Source organism: Pseudorasbora parva, chromosome 13 (assembly GCF_024679245.1).
Source record: "Pseudorasbora parva isolate DD20220531a chromosome 13, ASM2467924v1, whole genome shotgun sequence".
Taxonomy (NCBI): Eukaryota; Metazoa; Chordata; class Actinopteri; order Cypriniformes; family Gobionidae; genus Pseudorasbora; species Pseudorasbora parva.
In genome coordinates, this window is record NC_090184.1 from 41,894,882 (window position 1) to 41,915,821 (window position 20,940).

At 39.1% G+C, this 20,940-nt stretch overlaps 2 protein-coding genes across 6 annotated transcripts in view; one reads left to right on the top strand and one right to left on the bottom strand.

The window, feature by feature from the left end:
- Window positions 1–7,520: 7,520 nt before the first annotated feature.
- On the bottom strand, window positions 7,521–9,537 carry cldn5a (claudin 5a). The gene has a single exon (XM_067414442.1). The coding sequence runs from the start codon at window positions 9,254–9,256 to the stop codon at window positions 8,609–8,611; it is 648 nt and encodes a 215-aa protein (XP_067270543.1). The 5' UTR covers window positions 9,257–9,537; the 3' UTR covers window positions 7,521–8,608.
- A 789-nt stretch (window positions 9,538–10,326) lies between these two features.
- The window catches only part of zgc:63587 (uncharacterized protein LOC393431 homolog), a 52,201-nt gene continuing 41,587 nt past the window's right edge, over window positions 10,327–20,940 (top strand). For 2 of the 5 annotated variants that reach the window (XM_067414443.1, XM_067414448.1), the window contains exons 1-2: window positions 10,328–10,466; window positions 20,865–20,909. In XM_067414443.1, coding sequence (XP_067270544.1) covers window positions 20,883–20,909 — 27 coding nt within the window. In that variant the 5' untranslated portion in view covers window positions 10,328–10,466; window positions 20,865–20,882. Of the gene's footprint in view, window positions 10,467–20,864; window positions 20,910–20,940 lie in introns of all 5 variants that reach the window. The other 3 variants (XM_067414446.1, XM_067414447.1, XM_067414444.1) reach the window with 3 other exon arrangements.

A 20,940-nucleotide genomic window follows, 5' to 3' on the forward strand; every position in this document is an offset into this window, starting at 1 on the left:
GGTTTATAAGGACACAAATTTGTATAACTACTTGGGTATTACACTGGTATTACACTATAAATGTGGTTTATGAGGACATATCAAATGTCCTCATAATTCAAATGGCCTTAAAAACATACTAAATGATGCTTTTTTGAGTAAAGTAAAAATGCAGAATGTTTCCTGTGATGGGTAGGTTTAGGGCTAGGGCAGTGTAAGGGGATAGAAAATACGGTTTGTACAGTATAAAAACCATTACGCCTATGGAGAGTCCCTGTAAACCACATAGACCAACATGTGTGTGTGTGTGTGTGTGTGTGTGTGTGTGTGTGTGTGTGTGTGTGTGTGTGTGTGTGTGTGTGTGTGTCTGTGTGTCTGTATGTGTTCATGTTTTTCTATCCCGGTGGGGCCTTCAGCCTGAATGCACACCGACTCATGGGGACTCGTGGGGACATACATTGAGTTCCCCATGAGGAAACAATTGAATGTAAAAATGCAGAAAGTTTTGTATGACGGGCAGGTGTAGGGGTAGTGTTAGTGTAAGGGGAGAGAATATACAGTTCATACAGTATAAAAATCAATACGTCTATTGAAAGTCCTCATAATACATTGAAACCCAACAGGAGAGCATGGGCCGCTCTTTAATTAGGGGATTGTTGTTCCTTTTGTTGTAATGAAACGCTGTAAATCTCTGAAGAAAAGCAGAATAAACCCGTCTCATATAACCGAGACTGTCCGTAAGCCGGTGTCGCAGCGGGAGGTTAAACCCTCGTCCAGTCCAATTTACTTTCAACCTGCACACATTCCATATTTCATTAAGAACATTCCACAATCACTCCCAGACATTCCAGAACCTGCAGGGTTCCGTCACCGCTGCCGCTCAGTGTTCCCACAGGAGAGAAATATCCCAGATTTCATACCGCAGTTACTGCTCTTCAAACAGAAGTTCAGTGATCTCACGTCTGGCTGCACAAACTGAAAACTGCTCAATATGAACTCAAACTTACACATTCACTTTATAGATTGATATTCTATAGCCTACTGTATGACAACTATCAGTGTTAGTTTACGGTTATTTATATACTAATATAGTAATATTTTATTTCGCTTTGATCTTTTTATATTTCAATTTGTATTAAGTTTTAGTAATTTCATTAGGTTTTAGGCTATATAGCACTAAAAGTTTAAGCACTTCAACTTATTTCTAATTTCCGTTTGTTTATTTTCCATTTACACTAAATGCAGGGTTAAAAACAAACAACCCAAGTTGGGTTGAAAATGGACAAACCCAGCAAAATAACCCAACGATTTGGTTGTTTTTTTTTAACCCAGTGATTGGCTTGTGGGTTGTTTTAACCCAGATATTGGGTTGTTTTAACCCAGTGATTGGGTTGTTTTGTTTTAAACCAGTGATTGGGTTGTGGGTTGTTTTAAACCAGATATTGGGTTGTTTTAACCCAGTGATTGGGTTGTTTTGTTTTAAACCAGTGATTGGGTTGTGGGTTGTTTTAAACCAGATATTGGGTTGTGGGTTGTTTTAACCCAGTGATTGGGTTGTTTTGTTTTAAACCAGTGATTGGGTTGTGGGTTGTTTTAACCCAGTGATTGGGTTGTTTTGCTTTAACCCAGTGATTGGCTTGTGGGTTGTTTTAACCCAGTGATTGGGTTGTTTTGTTTTAACCCAGTGATTGGGTTGTGGGTTGTTTTAACCCAGATATTGGGTTGTGGGTTGTTTTAACCCAGTGATTGGGTTGTGGGTTGTTTTACCCAGATATTGGGTTGTGGGTTGTTTTAACCCAGATATTGGGTTGTGGGTTGTTTTAACCCAGTGATTGGGTTGTGGGTTGTTTTAACCCAGATATTGGGTTGTGGGTTGTTTTTTGCCCAGTGATTGGGTTGTTTTGTTTTAACCCAGCGAATGGGTTGTTTTGTTTTAACCCACCAAATGGGTTGTTTTGTTTAAACATTCAGTGATTGGGTTGTTTTGTTTTAACCCACCGAATGGGTTGTTAAAGGGGTACTTCAGCGCTGGGAAGATGAATCTGTATTTAAACTGGGTCATTAATGCGGTAGAAATGTGAAATTATTTTTGAATTTGGTGTCTTCTAGACTGAGAAAAGACAGAAAATGTATTTTTGTCCCATGGGGATGAAAGACTACAATTCCCAGAATGCTTCGCTGCCCTGTGCCATTCCCAACGCCACCAACTTGATTACTGTGACTGAGTTAGAGAAGACACTACAATTAAAAACTGAACGTGTCTGTTCAATATAATGAGTGAGTCACGCCAGTATCACAGCACTGAGCACCAACTGCAGGAGTGATGAGAGCTGAGGTAATCACGACTACACTCGCGGCATACATTCACAACGCGAGTTCAGTGTTGCGCGTTTCAGTTCATGCCCAACCAAGCGGCGATACACCAAGTACTTTAGGGGTTAAATCCTTTTATTCTCAGAAAACTAGACAGGGGCAGGACATATTTTCAGCTAAATAATATGTTACAAATACAAATTGGCATTCACTTGTTTAAAAGTAAAAACAAACATTGAAAAAAATATAACTTTGTGATTCAATCCTTCATGCATTAATAATATCAAACTGAAACAACATTGATACTTAAACATACCGAAATGTAACAACTTCTGATCAAATAAAATGTTCTGATTCTTGCACAGGACTTTAATGACTTGTTGCACGTTTCCATGGATCATTTCTCTTGATTATGATGACAGTCCCGTGTTTAACGCATAATTAGCCACTCAAGCACAAATCATCATGCCCCTCCTCATTAACTTCCTTCCTGCTTCCTGTCCAGCTGACCCTTAAACAGGAAGTCGGATGATTCTGTTGGTTCTGCATCATAATCAGCCTCACATAAACACACACAAACAGTGTTTGGTAGAATCACAAACACTCAATTTTTGTGACATTAAAAGGTTAGGCCATATATTACCATTTCAAATGTTAGGAACCGTGTAATCAGGATTAATTAAATTGATCAGAATGTATAATGTTACAATTGAATACTTTTTACATTATATTCACATAGAAAATTGTAATACATGTAATATTTCACAATATTACAGATTTTATAGTATTTTTACCGACCTCAAACTTTTGAACGCTAGAGTAAATGCAGACATCTCTGTGATTTCTTATCTCACGTAAGATGGCGGTTTGATTGACAGCCGGAGCGTGGACGGTGACTAATCCGTCTGAGAGAGTGCGAGTCGGGGTGAGAGGTCCAGTACCGTCACCATGGCGATGGTGTGTTGGATGACATCACAACTGGTCAGTTATGGGAAGCTGGAAATGACACCTGACCTTTAGAGAGCAGAGGTCAGCGCAGGCGTCATGAGAACCTGTCGTGGCACTGTGTGTGTGTGTGTGTGTGTGCGCGCGTGTGTGTGTGTGTGTGTGTGTGACATGAGAATTTGTGAATGCGAGGTGTGTGTTTAAACCGTGTTGTCGGTCCTGGAGGGCCACTGTCCTGCAGAGTTTAGCTTCATTGGTCACATGAGATTGACCAATAGCAAACCACAACCATATCCAATCCTATACGCTTTCTTGTTTATAAAGCCGCTTCACTCAGATATACGTCACAATAGGGGACATTTTAAGTAACAACTTCCATTTCATGCTGACTTTAAAAATGACTGTCTAATTCTAAGTCAAATTAACATTTTCACAACATCTAACCCACAACATTTTACAGATTTCAAAGAAGTTTTTTCAAGTTTTTTGTACCTTATTTTATGTTTTATATCTTGTTTTTTTTTTTTTTTTGGGGGGGGGGGGTGTCTTACAGCCATTGTGTATAATGCATTATAAAAGTATTTTTTAATCCAGTAATTATACCTTGCATTGCACCTTGTAATGTAGTGATCTCATAAATAATTTGATATATAAATAAAAGCATTTTAACTTTGGTTAAAATTATTCATGAAAAGCCATTTGAATACCTTTATAATGCATTATATTTTAATCTAAAGAAGTCAGTTTGATTGAGTCTAATTTAGGTTTAGGCACATTTTAGGCTATATTTTGCTGTATAAAACCAGCTTATTTATTTACGTATTTGGTGTAAAATAATGATCTTTAATATTTGTTTATATCAAAAATGACATCTGATTTCTGTATGTGAGATTTATGTCAGTATGTATTGAATCATGTGAGAGATTATTTCTTTCCCCCCCCCCCTCTCTCTCTCTCTCTCTCTCTCTCTGTCTCTCTCTCTCTCTCTCTGTCCCCCAATCCGTGTCTTGGAATGTCTGCCGACGGGTCCTCCATTGTCCTCATCCATATGGCCACATTATGGGGTCCTGTCACCAGGCAACTGCAGGTTCTTTTGCGGTTGCCATGACGAAGATTCTTTAATGACGTCGTAGCTGCCCCCATGTCCCTCTCTTCATTATGGATGGAAGGTCCTTTTAAAAAGTCTGGCCACCTCCCCCGAATGCCCTCCTAAACTCCCCACCCAAAACACACACACTCACTCGTTACTCAGCCTCGTAACCTCCTTAGCTTCCAAAGGGTGACTGGAACTAACAATCCCACAATGCCGGCTGAAAGAGCTGGTGTGGATATTCATACAGGCTCTCCATTGTGTTGGAGACCGAGAGAGGAGGGTCGGGGGACGCAGTGCTGTTAACAAACCCATAAACTACACAAAGAGTTTGTGCTATATGCTTTGTCCAATAACCTTAAAAAACTAAATTCCAATAAATGATTTGTTGTGTCTTTTATTATTTTGAGTAAGGAAAACTATTTTTGTGATGGATAAAAGATGCTTGTGTTGAATCCAGAATGTAAACAGCAGGAGTCGGTTAATCCAAACTTCTTTTTCTGAGTGTGTGTGTGTGTGTGTGTGTTTGTACTAGTTCACTTCTACTGGTACTAACCAGTGAAATCAGGTCATGCCGTTCTGCCTCACACTCTTAAGTGTGACTGATGTGTTTTTGCTGCATTGAGTAACCATATGACCAGCTAAGCCTTAAGAAACAAGGTTTTGGAGAAGCAGAAGCACTTACTTCTCAACTGACTGTACACGCCTTTTCATTTTCCAACAACGTGGTTTTGAGGTACTCCATCAAATACTTCCCATATTCTTCTCATAATATCCATACCTGGATAGTTCACCCAAAAATAAACATTCTCTTATTCATTTCTCACCCTCATGTCATTTGAAAACCATAAAACTTTCGTTCATCTTCGGAACTCAAATGAAAAGCTTTCTGTCCCTCCATTGACAGCTACGCAACTACCACTTTGACGCTTCAAAAAGTTCATAAAGAGATCATAAAATTAATCCATATGAATTTAGCGGTTTAGTCCAAGTTTCTGAAGAGACACGATCTCTTTATATGGGGAACAAATTTAATTTATTCACATTTAAACATTCATCAACATGTTCGCTTGACATGCGAGAACCACTGAGGTTCATTCTCGTGTTACGCAGCACGTTTGAGCTTCAGCAAGAACCAATGAGGTTCATTCTCGTGTTACGCATCACGTTTGAGCTTCAGCGAGAACCAATGAGGTTCATTCTGGTGTTATGCAGCACGTTTGAGCTTCAGCGAGAACCAATGAGGTTCATTCTCGTGTTACGCATCACGTTTGAGCTTCAGCGAGAACCAATGAGGTTCATTCTCGTGTTACGCATCACGTTTGAGCTTCAGCGAGAACCAATGAGGTTCATTCTCGTGTTACGCAGCACGTTTGAGCTTCAGCAAGAACCAATGAGGTTCATTCTCGTGTTACGCATCACGTTTGAGCTTCAGCGAGAACCAATGAGGTTCATTCTCGTGTTACGCATCACGTTTGAGCTTCAGCGAGAACCAATGAGGTTCATTCTCGTGTTACGCATCACGTTTGAGCTTCTGCAAGAACCAATGAGGTTCATTCTGGTGTTATGCAGCACGTTTGAGCTTCAGCGAGAACCAATGAGGTTCATTCTGGTGTTACGCAGCACGTTTGAGCTTCAGCGAGAACCAATGAGGTTCATTCTGGTGTTACGCAGCACGTTTGAGCTTCAGCAAGAACCAATGAGGTTCGTTCTCGTGTTACGCATCACGTTTGAGCTTCAGCGAGAACCAATGAGGTTCATTCTGGTGTTACGCAGCACGTTTGAGCTTCAGCGAGAACCAATGAGGTTCATTCTCGTGTTACGCATCACGTTTGAGCTTCAGCGAGAACCAATGAGGTTCATTCTGGTGTTACGCAGCACGTTTGAGCTTCAGCAAGAACCAATGAGGTTCATTCTCGTGTTACGCATCACGTTTGAGCTTCAGCGAGAACCAATGAGGTTCATTCTCGTGTTACGCATCACGTTTGAGCTTCTGCAAGAACCAATGAGGTTCATTCTGGTGTTATGCAGCACGTTTGAGCTTCAGCGAGAACCAATGAGGTTCGTTCTGGTGTTACGCAGCACGTTTGAGCTTCAGCAAGAACCAATGAGGTTCGTTCTCATGTTACGCATCACGTTTGAGCTTCAGCGAGAACCAATGAGGTTCATTCTGGTGTTACGCAGCACGTTTGAGCTTCAGCGAGAACCAATGAGGTTCATTCTCGTGTTACGCAGCACGTTTAAGCTTCAGCGAGAACCAATGAGGTTCATTCTCGTGTTACGCAGCACGTTTGAGCTTCAGCAAGAACCAATGAGGTTCATTCTCGTGTTACGCAGCACGTTTGAGCTTCAGCAAGAACCAATGAGGTTCATTCTCGTGTTACGCAGCACGTTTGAGCTTCAGCGAGAACCAATGAGGTTCATTCTCGTGTTACGCAGCACGTTTGAGCTTCAGCAAGAACCAATGAGGTTCATTCTCGTGTTACGCATCACGTTTGAGCTTCAGCGAGAACCAATGAGGTTCATTCTCGTGTTACGCAGCACGTTTGAGCTTCAGCAAAAACTTCATTCTCGTGTTATGAGTCACGTTTGAGCTTTAACGAGAACCAATGAGGTTTATTCTTGTGCAAAAGCAGGTTCGGTTGAGCTTCTGTTTATGTTCGCTGATCAATGTTTATTTGTGAATAAAAGCCTAAATTAAATCTGTTCATCATATAAAGCGAATCGAGTCTCTTCAGTAAATTCGGACTAAACCGCTCAATTCATATGGATTAGTTTTTCAATCTCTTTATGAACTTTTTGAAGTGAAGTGTCAGTTGCGTAGCAGAAATCTCTCAGATTTCATCAAAAAAAAATCTTGCTTTGTTTTCCGAAGATGAACGAAAGTCTTACGGGTTTGGAACGACATGAGGATGAGTAATTAATGACAGGATTTTCATTTTTTTTTTGGTAAACATTAGTGCTAAAAAATAAGCCTTCATGACTTTGTTTACCATCAAAACAGAAATCAAAAGATGTGGGTTGTCAAGCAAACAGGGATTCGCCTGATCCTAGAGGAGAATGTACATGGCTATGTAAGACTTTTGCAACCAGATGTTAAGCTTGCATTCAGTGAGATCAGCATATTGGCTTTGGAACTATGTATTAGTCCAACTATAGCCATACAGAGGTATTAACAACACAAACATCCATATTTGTGTCAAAACTGTAAATGTTTATTCCAAAGAACATTCATTCAAGAATTCAAAGACAATTAAAAAAGTTACAAAAAATAACCGTTTCAGACGAGCTGAATAAACTGAATGTAGAGGTCTTAAGTTCAAGAACCATGAAGGTTTGCACACAGCAAGGCACTATATACTGACAGGATAATCCCAAAAAACAGACAATTAGATCCTGCTTGCCGTTATTTCTCGTGTGGCCTTGTTTAGCTCATGGAAATGTGAGCGACACTGTGGACAGATGAGTTAAGAGTAACAGATCAGTCAGGAATTGCTTCATTTTTCCAGCTGTTTGTCCTGGCTGACATTCCACGTGTTGAAGAGTCTCTGCAAATGTGCCGAAGCAGATTTTCCTCTAGATTTACACACTAAAACATCATGCCTTCAGCACATTGAACACACCGGTAAACATCTTTGATCACAACATGCTACGTATACTAACTTAATGGTTTTAGCCTTTCACAAACTTTTACAAGCTTCCAAACTCTTCCAGGTACCTAAAAAAGATATTTTATAATTAATTGTTCTCTTTCACCATTAATAAAGTTTTGAAACAGCATTTTTTAAACAAAAGGCAACACTTTATAATAACTTTCAATGTGAAAACAAACATTATGTTAAACAGATCAGTAGTTTATGCATTTACACATTCATAAAAGCATTTGGATTCATGATGATCGGCCCATAATCAGCAACACGATGTTGCTGAAAACTATTATTAAAAGATTAAATACATTTTAGCCAATCAGATGCTTTAAAATAGCATTAAATGTTTAACAGATCAGTAGTTCATACACAATAAAACATGAATACTCTATGAAAATATAGGCTATAGTTAATGTTTCTGCGTGTGTTTTAATGATCTGTTAAGGGCTGCATAATGTTTATTATTGAAAGTTATTATAAAATGTTCACCTTTTAGAAATGCATATCCACAAATTGATCCAATCAGTAGTCCAAGATGCTTAAAAAAGGAAAAGCAGTCTGAAGTTTTACAAGAGAACCAGGTGCAACACACACAATAACTTTTATTTACTGTAAAAATCATTTCAAACAGCGTCTAAACGTAATTCCTCTTGTCATAGTCCCCGTTGGGTGTTGCTCTTTTGGTGGGTGCATATTGGACCGAGTATCCGGAGTTCCCAGAGGCCGGACACGAGCAGCAGAGCATGCTTCCCCCGAGGAGCAGCAGCGCGGAGGCCGCCCAGCCGATGTAGAGCGCCGCTCCGATCTCCCGCTTCTGGGGCGCGGGCACCTGCGGGTTGTAGAAGTCGGAGATGATGCTGTTGGCCATCCAGCACAGGGGCACGAGCATGAATATGGCACTGATTATGTAGATGACCCCTCCGACGTTCACCACCCGCGCCTTCACGTTCTCCGCCTTGATGCAGTTGGTGCACTGCGCGCCGGCGATCACCACCATCAGCCCGATGACGCACATTATCGCCGAGATTACCGTGAGCGCGCGGGCGGCTTGGAGGTCGTGGCCGAGAGCGAGCATGGAGTCGTGGATCTTGCACTGCATCTGGCCGGTGCTCTGCACGGCGCACGACATCCACAGGCCATCCCAAATCGTCTGCGACACCACGATATTGGCCTCGATGAACGCGGTCACCTTCCAGGTGGGCAGCCCGCAGGCGACCATCTCCAAGAGCGTGCCGAAGACGCACAGGATCAGTCCCAGGATCTCCAGAGCCGCGGAGGCCATCTCTTTTAACCTTTATAGTGCTTAAATATATCTGTGCACCTGCTCTAGGAGTTTGGGAACGCTACTTTCCTCTCTTCAATCCAAAGTTTCTTCTTCTCCCCTAAGTCTTTCCTTTTCAGTATCTTCTATCCAAAAGTTTTCCTCTCAAATCAATCAAACAAACAAAATAACTGAAGCCGTTTGATCAGGTGGACAGCATCTCCTCGCTGCGTCTCCTCTGTGCTTTGACTAACGGACTTTTCCTGGACTGGGAATAAGTGGAGTGGAATAATAGCGGTACGCCAAGAGGAGGGGTGTCACTGTGCGTGCGTGCATGTGTTTGTGTGTGTGTTCAAGACTGAAGCAAAACTTTCATCCAATCGCGCAAGAGAGCATCTGTTGCTCGCCAATGAGGATGCAGGGAGGCTGTGGGTTTGTGCGTGAAAGCCCGAGGGGGTGGGTGGGGGGTATGTAATTGAATAAAACCGTTTTTCTTTCTCTTTTTAAAAAAGAAAATCAACTAGGCATATATATATATATATATATATATATATATATATATATATATATATATATATATATATATATATATATATATATATATATATATATATATATATATATATATATATATATATATATATATAGCCTATTTATATAGGCTATACACACACACACATATATATATATATATATATATATATATATATATATATATATATATATATATATATATATATATATATATATATATATATATATATATATACATTTTTATAAAATCACTTGTAGCCTACCCAAACAAAATAAAAATAAAAATAAAAACAAAATAATAATAAATAAATATAGCTAAAAAAAGAAATTATTATCAAAAAATAAATATCTCACATACATTTCATTAATTAAATATTTTGACACAACCCTGACGATTGTTTAGGCATGTTCGCTGAAAGCACTGGAAACAGACAGACCGCTCCTAGAAACTGTGACCTATCTCCGCCATCTTGGCTCTAATTCGCCGCTCTATCGGCCGTCCACCACAATTGTACTTGAGCCGTAATGGCTTCCGTTGCGCCGGGATCCCAATCCATCAGTCAATAGGCATTATGGGATAAGGGCGGAATTGCAGTGGTTTCCGGATTCCCTGGATTGGCCTGCTAGAAGAAAGAAAACAAGGGAGGTGGGAAAGAAAAACTCCAGGTTTTTGTGTTTTATCACGCGTTTATAACAGGTAAGGGCTTCTGGCGTCTAAAAAAGTTAGTCGAAGTGTCTTCGTGTTTGTATCCGGAAGTGATTGGTCAGTCGAGACTTTGTGTCAATTCCTGAGAAGCTCCAGTAACTGTTGCATGTCAAAAGTTACAGTTTCGTTAAATTACATAGTTGTAATACTCGATACTTTGTTTCTCTCTTTAAAACTGTAAGGTGGCACACATATGTTTGGTTTTAGCGCGGGAGTGTGAGTTTTAGATGTGTTACGTGCTCTGAATTAAGAAAATTTTATCAAGCAGGGTGTGGACGAGAGGAGGCGTTTTCACTTTTAATGGGGTGCTATAAAATGTATTCAAGGTTATCTGTTGTTTCATTTATAAATTACTTTGGAATTTGGCATCATGTGGGTTTAGAGAGGGATTTGAGGAGTCGATGAGAGGATGGCCAGAGTTTGACAGCACATTTCAGAGTTTAGTAGCACGTTCTCTGCCTGGTACAAACCTCCTCGCTTTAAACATGTCATTCCGAGAACAAACCGTTCAGTTTAATTGTGTAACATTTCTAAGAAAAAATGCATATCACAACTATATATATATGTGTGTATGTGTGTGTGTGTGTGTGTGTGTGTGTGTGTGTGTGTGTATGTGTGTGTGTGTGTGTGTGTGTGTGTATGTGTGTGTGTGTGTGTGTATATATGTGTGTGTGTGTATGTATATATATGTGTGTATGTGTATATATATATATATATATATATATATATATATATATATATATATATATGTATGTATATATATATATGTGTGTGTATATATATATATATGTGTGTGTGTGTGTGTGTGTGTGTGTGTGTATATATATATGTGTGTGTGTGTGTGTGTGTGTATATATATATAATATATATATATATATATATATATATATATATATATATATATATATATATATATATATATATATATATATGTGTGTATATATATATATATATGTGTGTGTGTGTGTGTATATATATATATATATATATGTGTGTGTGTGTGTGTGTGTGTGTATATATATATATGTGTGTGTGTGTGTGTGTGTGTATATATATATGTGTCTGTATATATATATATATGTATGGAAGCTCGTTTCTGCCACAGAATAACACTTTTTTTTAAAGGCTTTTTATATCACAATTGAGTTTATATCTCACAATTCTGAATTCTTTTCTCAGAATTGTGAGAGATGAAGTCAGAATTATGAGATATAAAGTCAGAATTGTGAAATATAAAGTCATAATTGTGTGATGTAAAGTCATAATTGTGAGATATAAAGTCAGAATTGTGAGATGTAAAGTCAGAAATGTGAGATATAATGTCAGAATTGTGAGATATAAAGTCAGAATTATGAGATATATAGTCAGAATTGTGAAAAATAAAATCAGTTTGTATATCGCTTTTCACATCGTTTCAGAGCAGCTTCAGAGGAAATGTAGCGTCTGCATTACAAGCATTTCAATTACGTTTTTTTATTTTTTATTCTGTGGTGGAAACAAGCTTCCTTCCATACATTTATGAATGTGCTAAATATAGTGATACAATTAGCAAAAATACAGAAAAAGAAAAGAATATTTTGTATGTATTAATCAAATTTAGGTTTTGTTTCCACTTTGTTCTAACTTTATATACACAAAATAAGTACAAAACAAGAAAAAATAAAATATACTAGGTGCCTAAAAATGTCATGCAATTTAAAATATCCCAATCTCCGTGCAAAACCAGGATCAGTGTTTTATACATGCATTAAACATGTGCTACTTTATACCACAAGAAGTACTTAAAGGGTTAGTTCATCCAAAAATGAAAATTCTGTCAATAATTACTTACCCTAATGTCGTTCGACACTCATAAGACCTCTGTTCATCTTCTGAACACAATTTAAGATATTTTATATTTAGACCGAGAGCTTTTCCTTCATTGAATGTATACTGTCCCTTTCCAGAAAGGTAATAAAAACATCATCAAAGTCAAAAAGTATGACTTTATTCAGCATTGTCTTCTCTTCCCTGTTTGTTTTCAATCCGCAAACAAAGATTCGAACGGGTATGAATCAGCGGATTGATTCATGATTCGAATCGCGTGTTAAACTGCTGAAATCACGTAACACTGGCGATCTGAATCATGAATCAATAACGGCTCAATAACCGTTCGAATCTTTGTTTGCGGATTGAAATCAAACAGGGAAGAGAAGACAATGCTGAATAAAGTCGTACTTTTTGTTATTTTTGGACCTAAATGTATTTATGTATAAATGTTTTTATTACCTTTCTGGAAAAGGACAGGATACCGTGTAAATATAAAATATCTTAAACTGTGTTCTGAAGATGAATGTAGGTCTTACCGGTGTCGAACGACATTAGGGTGAGGAATTAATGACATACATTTTTGGGTGAACTAACCCTGTAAAGAATCAACTTCCATAATGATGAAAATGAACTCTAACCTGAAAGAGTTAACAGCTGAGTCTATTATAATGAAGGGCTCATTTAGAAACTCATCTTGTTTACTTGTCACATGTCTTGCCAAAAGACAAAATTATAAATTGGGGATTTCCTTTCAGACCACTTCTATCTAGGTTCAAGGTTATTTTAACATAACACAAGCCAAAAGATATAATTTTGATGAATATAAGCTGTCTGTTTTTTTCTGTTCTTCACTAAAACAACATATGACTATAGCTTTAAAAAATAACACTCAAATACTGTCTTATGAATGCCCCAAAAAGTGTGTTTTGGACTAGTTTTTAGATTTTGTTTTAGCATCATCACTATAGTACTTAAAATTCATGAAAAAGTTTCAAAAACATTTTAAGAATAGCACAAAATTGCTGTGTTATTAAGTGTTATATAATGTTTTTTGTCCAAGATTAATGATAAGTAGGAGATTTAGTAGTGTTAAATGTTTTTATATGCTAATTTAGAGTTCTGTTGAGGTTGTTGTTTTTTTGTGGGGGGTGACAAGTGGTGCATGAGCTTAGACTGAGAATGGGTAAAGTGAGAACGCCCCATTGTAGTCTTGAGTTTTCTTCCGGGAACAAACAAGTCACAGTATTTCTCATCTAAATCATTCCCACTGAAGTTATATGCAGAATAAAGGGGCGGAGCCTTTGTCTGGCTCTCACCAGACCAAGCTCAGTTTAAAGGCCCATTGAAGTGCCTTGAAACGCGCTGCATTATTCAATGTGTTGACGTAATTTCCCCTAAAACGGTTTCAGCTGTTAGCAGCTCCTCCCCTTTTTTGAAACGGCCAATAGCATTTCGTTAAATATACAGTTTGACTAGAGCGCAAGAGCGGACCTTTCTGTTTGGTGAAGCCAGTTTCCTCTAACACTGTTTACCATCATAATCTCCTCCATATCGCTTTGAAATGCAGCATTCTGTGCAGAATTCAAATGGGTCGATATGTTTATTGTCTGCGCCGACTCGCGCATATGATCCGCGCTGCGCTCTCGTGTCTGTAGTCTAAATTTAGACCAGAGCCGTTGGGGTGTGTGCGCTGCTGCGGTGTGTGAAACTAACGTGAAAACAGACTTCATTCACCTCAAATAAAAGCATATTTTCACTGAATCGTTTCCTATCACTAATATAGTGTGCTATGTGCCTTTCAGCATGTAGAAATTAGTAAATGTGTGTTAACAACTGACCGAGTTCAGCCACAGCTTCAGCAGCGTAGGGGGCGGGCTTTAGATTCTAGAGAGCATTTTGATTGGACAGAAGATTTGACGAGAAAGTGAAGTCTGCGATGATGTCACAAAAATCTGAGATTCGTTTTAACAGAAGTGAGAGACTTTACATTTTGAATGCTTATATCTCCTAAATGCAATTTTGTCATAGTTTTGGAACATACCAGCTTATTTATAACTTTAAGGCTAACACAGTCATACTTAAAGCTAAAAAAAAAATGTTTTATTTCAGTGGACCTTTAAGATTGAACATTGGTCTGGGGAGTCTGCTCTGTATTTTCTACTGCACAAGAGGCATGATCAACGAGCATTATTCAAATGACTGTATGCAATTGGATAGTCCTTAAACCAGTCAGACCACAAGAGGCATGAACAGCGGGCAACGACCCATCGCTTCTCTATCCGTCATCATGTTAAAACCGGCAATAGCACGCCAGGTGGACAAGCCAGTCTGCGATTGGTTCACGCAATTGTGTAACAGAAGCAGTAGAAATTAATGTACAGGTTTCCAGACTGAGTCGCCGAGCGAAATCAAATCACCGGCAGATCGGGCTGGGTTTACCCATCTAGCGGAGCCTGGTTGAGTAAGTAAGTTTTGAAACTGGCAGTTATGTTAATAATGTGGCATTTCCCAAACACACTCGAAGCGCTTGACCAATTACAACTCACTTGGTTTTGGCTCACTATCGGCTTCTCCCCATTCTTCTCCCTTGACTTTATCAGACTTTATGTTTCCACGTCCCCCCGACTGCCTCATAGACAGTAAAAGATTGCTTCTGAGCGTCTCCTCCTGTCTATACGTTCATTTCTCAACTGTGCGACAGAGTCGCGTTGGTTATGACGCAATAGTTAGCCTATTTTTACAAAAACAGCTTCGATAGTGTAAGATACAAGGTAACGGAGCCTTTTATGCATTGTCGTGTTTCTTTAGAAATAAACAATGGACAAATGGAGTCTTTAAACGTCTCAGATGTAAAGTTATTCACTGTCAAAGTGACTCAAAAATGAATGGGAGTCAATGGGATGCTAACAGCAGGTGATGGCTTGGTTAGCAATGGCTTGGTTAGCCCCTATGGGTGGAACACTTTCTAAGAGCTAGATTACCTCCTTGGGGGCTTCATAGAGGCAGGAACTAAACAGAGCATTCCCAGAGACTGTCTTATTATAGGGAGATGAGTGTGTCTGTGGGCCCTCATACAATAATCGCCTTTATATTAATAAATCGGGCACATTTTCTTATTTGGGCCGGTAACAATAACATTAAAAATGAACATGTATCGTCCGAGACCAATATGGTGCCGGACATATCGTGCATCCCTAATCTGGTGTTCATTTTGTACTCAAAATTACACATTAATACTCAAAAACGATCCGCTGAATGTTACCATTATTGTGGTTTCTGTGCTTGTGTGGCTACCACATTACTTCTATTATGTAGATATGGACTGCTGCTTTAATTAAGTTTAATCATCTTGGATGTTTAAGTCTTTTCAACTTAAATTAAATCAATGGGGTTCCTCACTTTTTTATGAGTGTAGAAATTAGTCAAGTTAAAGTAATTTTTTCTTTGTTAATTTTACTTAATTCAATATGTGAAATTTATTAATGCGTGCAAAAACTTTCCAAAGAAAAATTAAGCCAATTTTTTTTAAGTGTAACGAAACACCCTGATAACTTGCTGTATTACTGTTTACTGTTTTAGTCGTCTATAGTAGAAACTGAAGATTGTCTTTGCTATCTTGGCTCTATATGCCCCTGCCATCAAAGGACTTTTCTTCCCTTTATTTACATCTCTAACCTTTCACCCCTCCTCCTTCTTTCTTTATCATGTCTCATCCCGCGCTCTCAATTCCTGTCCCGTATGGATGTGTTATTTCCGTCGGTGTTTGAAAGCGATTCCGCCCTTTGTCTTGAAAATCATTCATCAATACGCCAGAGCAGAGCCGCTCTTCAGAGGTGAAGTGAATTGCACTGGGGGTCGTGAGGCGGCACGTTTCACTCATAAACTCAAGTGCTGCTCGGTTGTGCTGTAGAAGGGCTGTTATGACCGTCGAACCATCAGCAAACTCAGTTTTCTGATCTGACTGTATGTGTAGCGTTTCAGTCACATGTCTCACGAGCTTACGATCCGCTAAGCTCCATCAGGAATTCTGTTAAGATCCTCAAAACCATTTTATCGTAAAAATGGTAAATCTCTTAAGTCAGGTCAGCACCTGTGCTCGTGTTTGAGGGTGAAAGATGGTGTGTTTCTTAAATCTTCCCTTGGTTTTGGAGTTTAATGTACGTTCATGCAAAATACACCCTCGTAGCTGCTCTCTGTAATCACTGTGGCGATAATGAGGCCACTTATTAATCTGAGACTGGTTTATCCTTCCCGTAATTCCCAGCCAACAATAATAAGACCTCCCAGTGTGTGTGCCTGTGTGTGTGTGCCTGTTGTGTGCCTGTTGTGTGTGTGGCTGTTGTGTGTGTGTGTGTGTGTGTGCGTGCGTGCGTGCGCGTGCGTGCGTGTGTGTGTGTGTGTGTGTGTGCGCGTGTGTGAGTGATATGGGACTCGCAGTCTCCTGCATTATGAAGGGAGCACCGTTACGCCCACAATCTGACATTTATCCTAAATTAGTTTCCATGCATTCCAGAGAAACACTTTGACTCCTGATTTTTCCTGCTTTGGAAGTAGAAACACTCAGGATCATAAAAATTAAGAACTTGATCCATCAGCTGTTTGGCTTTCTCAGTAATGACCTTTTTCTTGTTTTGTAATTTTTGTGTAAAAGAGGTTTGAACAAAATTGGAAAAAAAGCTAAGTGTGATTAAATATTGTGACATTTCACAGCATGATGTGTCCTATTATGCTTTTATCCCTAATAAACTTGTACTTTTGCTGTTTAAGCATGAAAAGCTCTGCAAATTTACACAAAGTCCTTCCATAATGAGTTATATCAGTGTCAGTGTTTCAGAATGCCTTGAAACGCCTCCATTGTAGTCTTGAGTTTTCTTCCGGGAACAAACATGCCACAATATTTCTCATTTAAATCATTCCCGCTCAATGCATATGCAGAATAAAGGGGCGGAGCCTGGTTGAGTTAGTCAGTAGTGTGTTGAAACTGGCAGCTATGTTAAGGGGCGGGTCATTTCCCAAACACGCTCGAAACATTTGACCAATTACAACTCACTGATCCAACTGACCAAACAGCACATTGGGGGTTTTTTTTCAGAAGGAGGGGCTTCATAAAGACAGGAATTAAACAGAGTGTTACCATAGACTATTTAAAAAGATGCACCTTTACTCCCTCCATTGTAAAAGAGTGAAGATGCAATGTCTAAATAAGATGCTGAAATCTTAGAGCCTGAGTCTGAACAGTAGGAGTGAAGTGGAGGCGCCGTTTCAAGGGAAAATAAACAGTTATGGAAATGTAGAAATTAAAGTTTAAGCTCAAATCTCCTCCCAAAATTCCCCCAAAAAGTCAGTTGGTGCTTCAGTGACAACTTCATTATCAATCTCAGCTGTCGATCATGATGTCACATCCCTGTTTTTATAGCAAGAAATAACTAACTAAAACCAAACTTATTTTAAAAACGAACACTTTTACTAACATCAGTGTGATTAAAAACGACCTAAAATGATATAAACCTAGCCTGACAAGCCAGACCCACATCAAGATGTTTGGTCTGGAAGCTCACCATTGACAGCTCAATCTGAGGGGCGGATAAACGGTTGTCTTTCAAACTCCCTCTGCACGCGATAGGATAGCGCTACACCAACCAGAGCAACGAAGGGGAAGCGGAGCTCGTTGAAAGATTAAACCTTCGCTGTATCCGGTCGGCAAAACTCTGAACACATCTTCCCTTCTTAAGAATGACTTCAGTGCCGTTCTTTGTTCTTTTCTCAGAGAAAAGCTTAACTCCAAGTCTTCCAGAGTCGCGGTCAAAGCTGATTCAAAAGACCGCCGTTCGCCAGCTTCTGTGTTTAGAAGCACGCAAGCGCAAATCAGACGTCATTATGTTAAGCCCCGCCCACCGACTTTATACACGATGTGATTGACCGACCAGAGTTTGGCATTTACAGCTCAGAAGGGTATTGAGAGTTGCTAGACGACACTCGCGGCAGATTAGATTTCTAGATTTCTAGGCTAATAGAAACCATCTTTAGGAAAAAAACATTTTTGAAGTGTAATTTGATTGTTTAGTTTGTCTCTAGAGGGTGGGGTTTATGAGCTATACTGAGACCAGACACCTGGGGGCGATCGAGACGCTTTACTTTAACTTTTCAAGACTTGTGTGGCACACTTGGAACTGAACTACTTTTGATTTATTCATCCAAGATTTGACAAACTCTGTTGAATGCCGTATTATACAGTAAAACCCATTTTTTGTGACTGGATTCTGTGATCCCGTCTATGTTTTCTTCACCATGGAAATCATATAGGTAAGGGGTGGGAATTCCCAAACACGCTCAAAGTACTTGACCAATCACAACACACTAATTCCGCCGACCAATCATAGCACATTGTGCATTTCACAAGGAGGGGAGGCCTTCATAAGCCCCGTTTCCACTGAAATTACTCGGAACAGTTTGTACCAGGGACTTTTTTTCTCCCAGACCTACTGCTGTCTGCGTTTCACACACGGTCTAAAGTACCGTGAGGATTAGTCTGTTGACGTAGGACTGCGCAGACCGACTTTACAGTTCCCACTGAATTTCGTTCTCCGCAAATAAACTTAAGCCTGAACCTCGTCGTTGGTCCATTGGTCATAATTTTTAAACTCCATTGTTGATTTAAATACCAAACAACTATTTGGCCGGCTACAATCTGGCTGTGTGGCGTATCCGTTTTTATTTCAGCTCCTTAACAGGTTAGAGTTTGCACACTGCCTGCTCGAGGCGCGCCAAAAACGCGTGCATGCTAGAAATAGAACCGACGCCTATTTTTCACGTGACACGCAAGGGTGTTGGAGGGGTTGGCAAAATATAAAATAGGAAAATATGTTTATAGGCCTTTTTGGCACATATACATATAAATAAATGATTAAATAAATAATTAACGATTTTGACATATTGCACCGGTCAATACAGAACAAAATATTCTGTAGCATATGTTGCCGTCAATACTGCCGACAATGTCTTTGCTGTATCAGTAGGCTATATATTTATGTTTAACATAGCAGCAGCGCCGTGTCAGACACATTTCTGGTGTGCAGACGTAAAAAGCAATGCAGCCAGTTTAGCCACTTACTGCACGCACCAAAACAGACTTTTAAGTTAAAATACAATACAGGGTGAGCTCAACCAATCAGCATGTTCGGTGCCTAAGTCCCACCCCCGAAAGTTCCCGGACATTGAAAAAGAATGACCACTCCAAAGTCCCTAGTTTTTTGGGGAAAATTCCCACGGTGAAAACGCGGCTATAGAGACCAAACAGAGTGTTACTGACAGACTGTGAAGAGCTTCAACAATAGAGAATATGAGAAAAACTGTGTTTATTGAATGTTCAAGGCATGAAAACCTATTCTAGTAGAGCAGAAAAAAGCTAAATCAAGACTTTGTAAAATATAAGCACTTTAGGTGAACACAGGGGTTACATTACTATTCAAAAAGTTGGCATCGGTGAGAATTTTTTTTTATGTTTTTGAAAGAATGTTCACCAAGGGTGATAAAAAATACAGTTAACAGTAATATTATGAATTATTATTACACTTTACAATATAATTTATGCCTGTGATGCAAAGCTGATTTTTCCTGTCTTAGGAGTAGAAACAGATCTGTCTGTATCAACAGCTGTTTGGCCTTTACTGTGAAAACTTTCGGAACGGCCGTCTCTGAATCAAACACACTTTCACCTGAAGCCCATAAAGCACACAAGTGTTTTTGGGTGGGTGTGTGTGTGTGTGTGTGAGTCCTCATTTATGGGGAGTGGTGGAAATGTAGGAAAGCGTTTCCAGGAAGATGAAAGATAAACAGCATTGTTCCCTCCCTGTCGTCACCCCTCACTCTCCTCTTCATGTCTAACACACTCACACACTCCCAGCTTCTCCAGAACAGTTTGTTCCCCATCAAAATCATCAGCCCGGCCCTATGGGGATCCGTTAGAGTGTGTGTTGGGAGATCAGATTTCTGGATAGCTTCAATTGGCAGTGCTTCCATTTAAATGTGAAAGTTTAATTTGACTGGAATGTGAATGATTATTTCATTGGAAATCTGTTCCATTTAAGATGCGAGATCAGTGAATTTACTATCGTTAAAAAATGTGGGGTCATTACACTTATTTTTATAAAGTTAATTAATACTTCTATTCAGCAAGGATGCATTAATTTGATCAAAAGTGACAGCAAAGACATGTATAATGTTATAAAACATTTCCATTTCAAATAAATGCGGTTCTTTTGAACTTTCTATTCATCAAAGAATCCTGAAAAAAAGTTTTCCACGAAACTATGAAGCACTTTTCAACACTAATAATCATAAATGCTTCTTAAACAGCATATTAGAATGATTTCTGAAAGATCATGTGAAGCTGAAGCCTTGAGTTTGGTTTAAAATTCGTTTTTTATTTCTCTTTTTCTTTCAAGTAAATTTTGTGTAAGTTTGTCAGTATTTATAATTTTACAGTATTTGTATCATTAAATTGGCAATACTGTTCTCCAGATATCAGTACTTACATCAAAACTCGAAAAGACCTTTGATGAATGTTTTTTCTTTGTCTAGTTTTGAGGCAGGAAAGTCATGTCGCAGTCTGGAGAAAAAGGAAAGGTAAGACGGACACTCCTACGCTTGTTTAAAT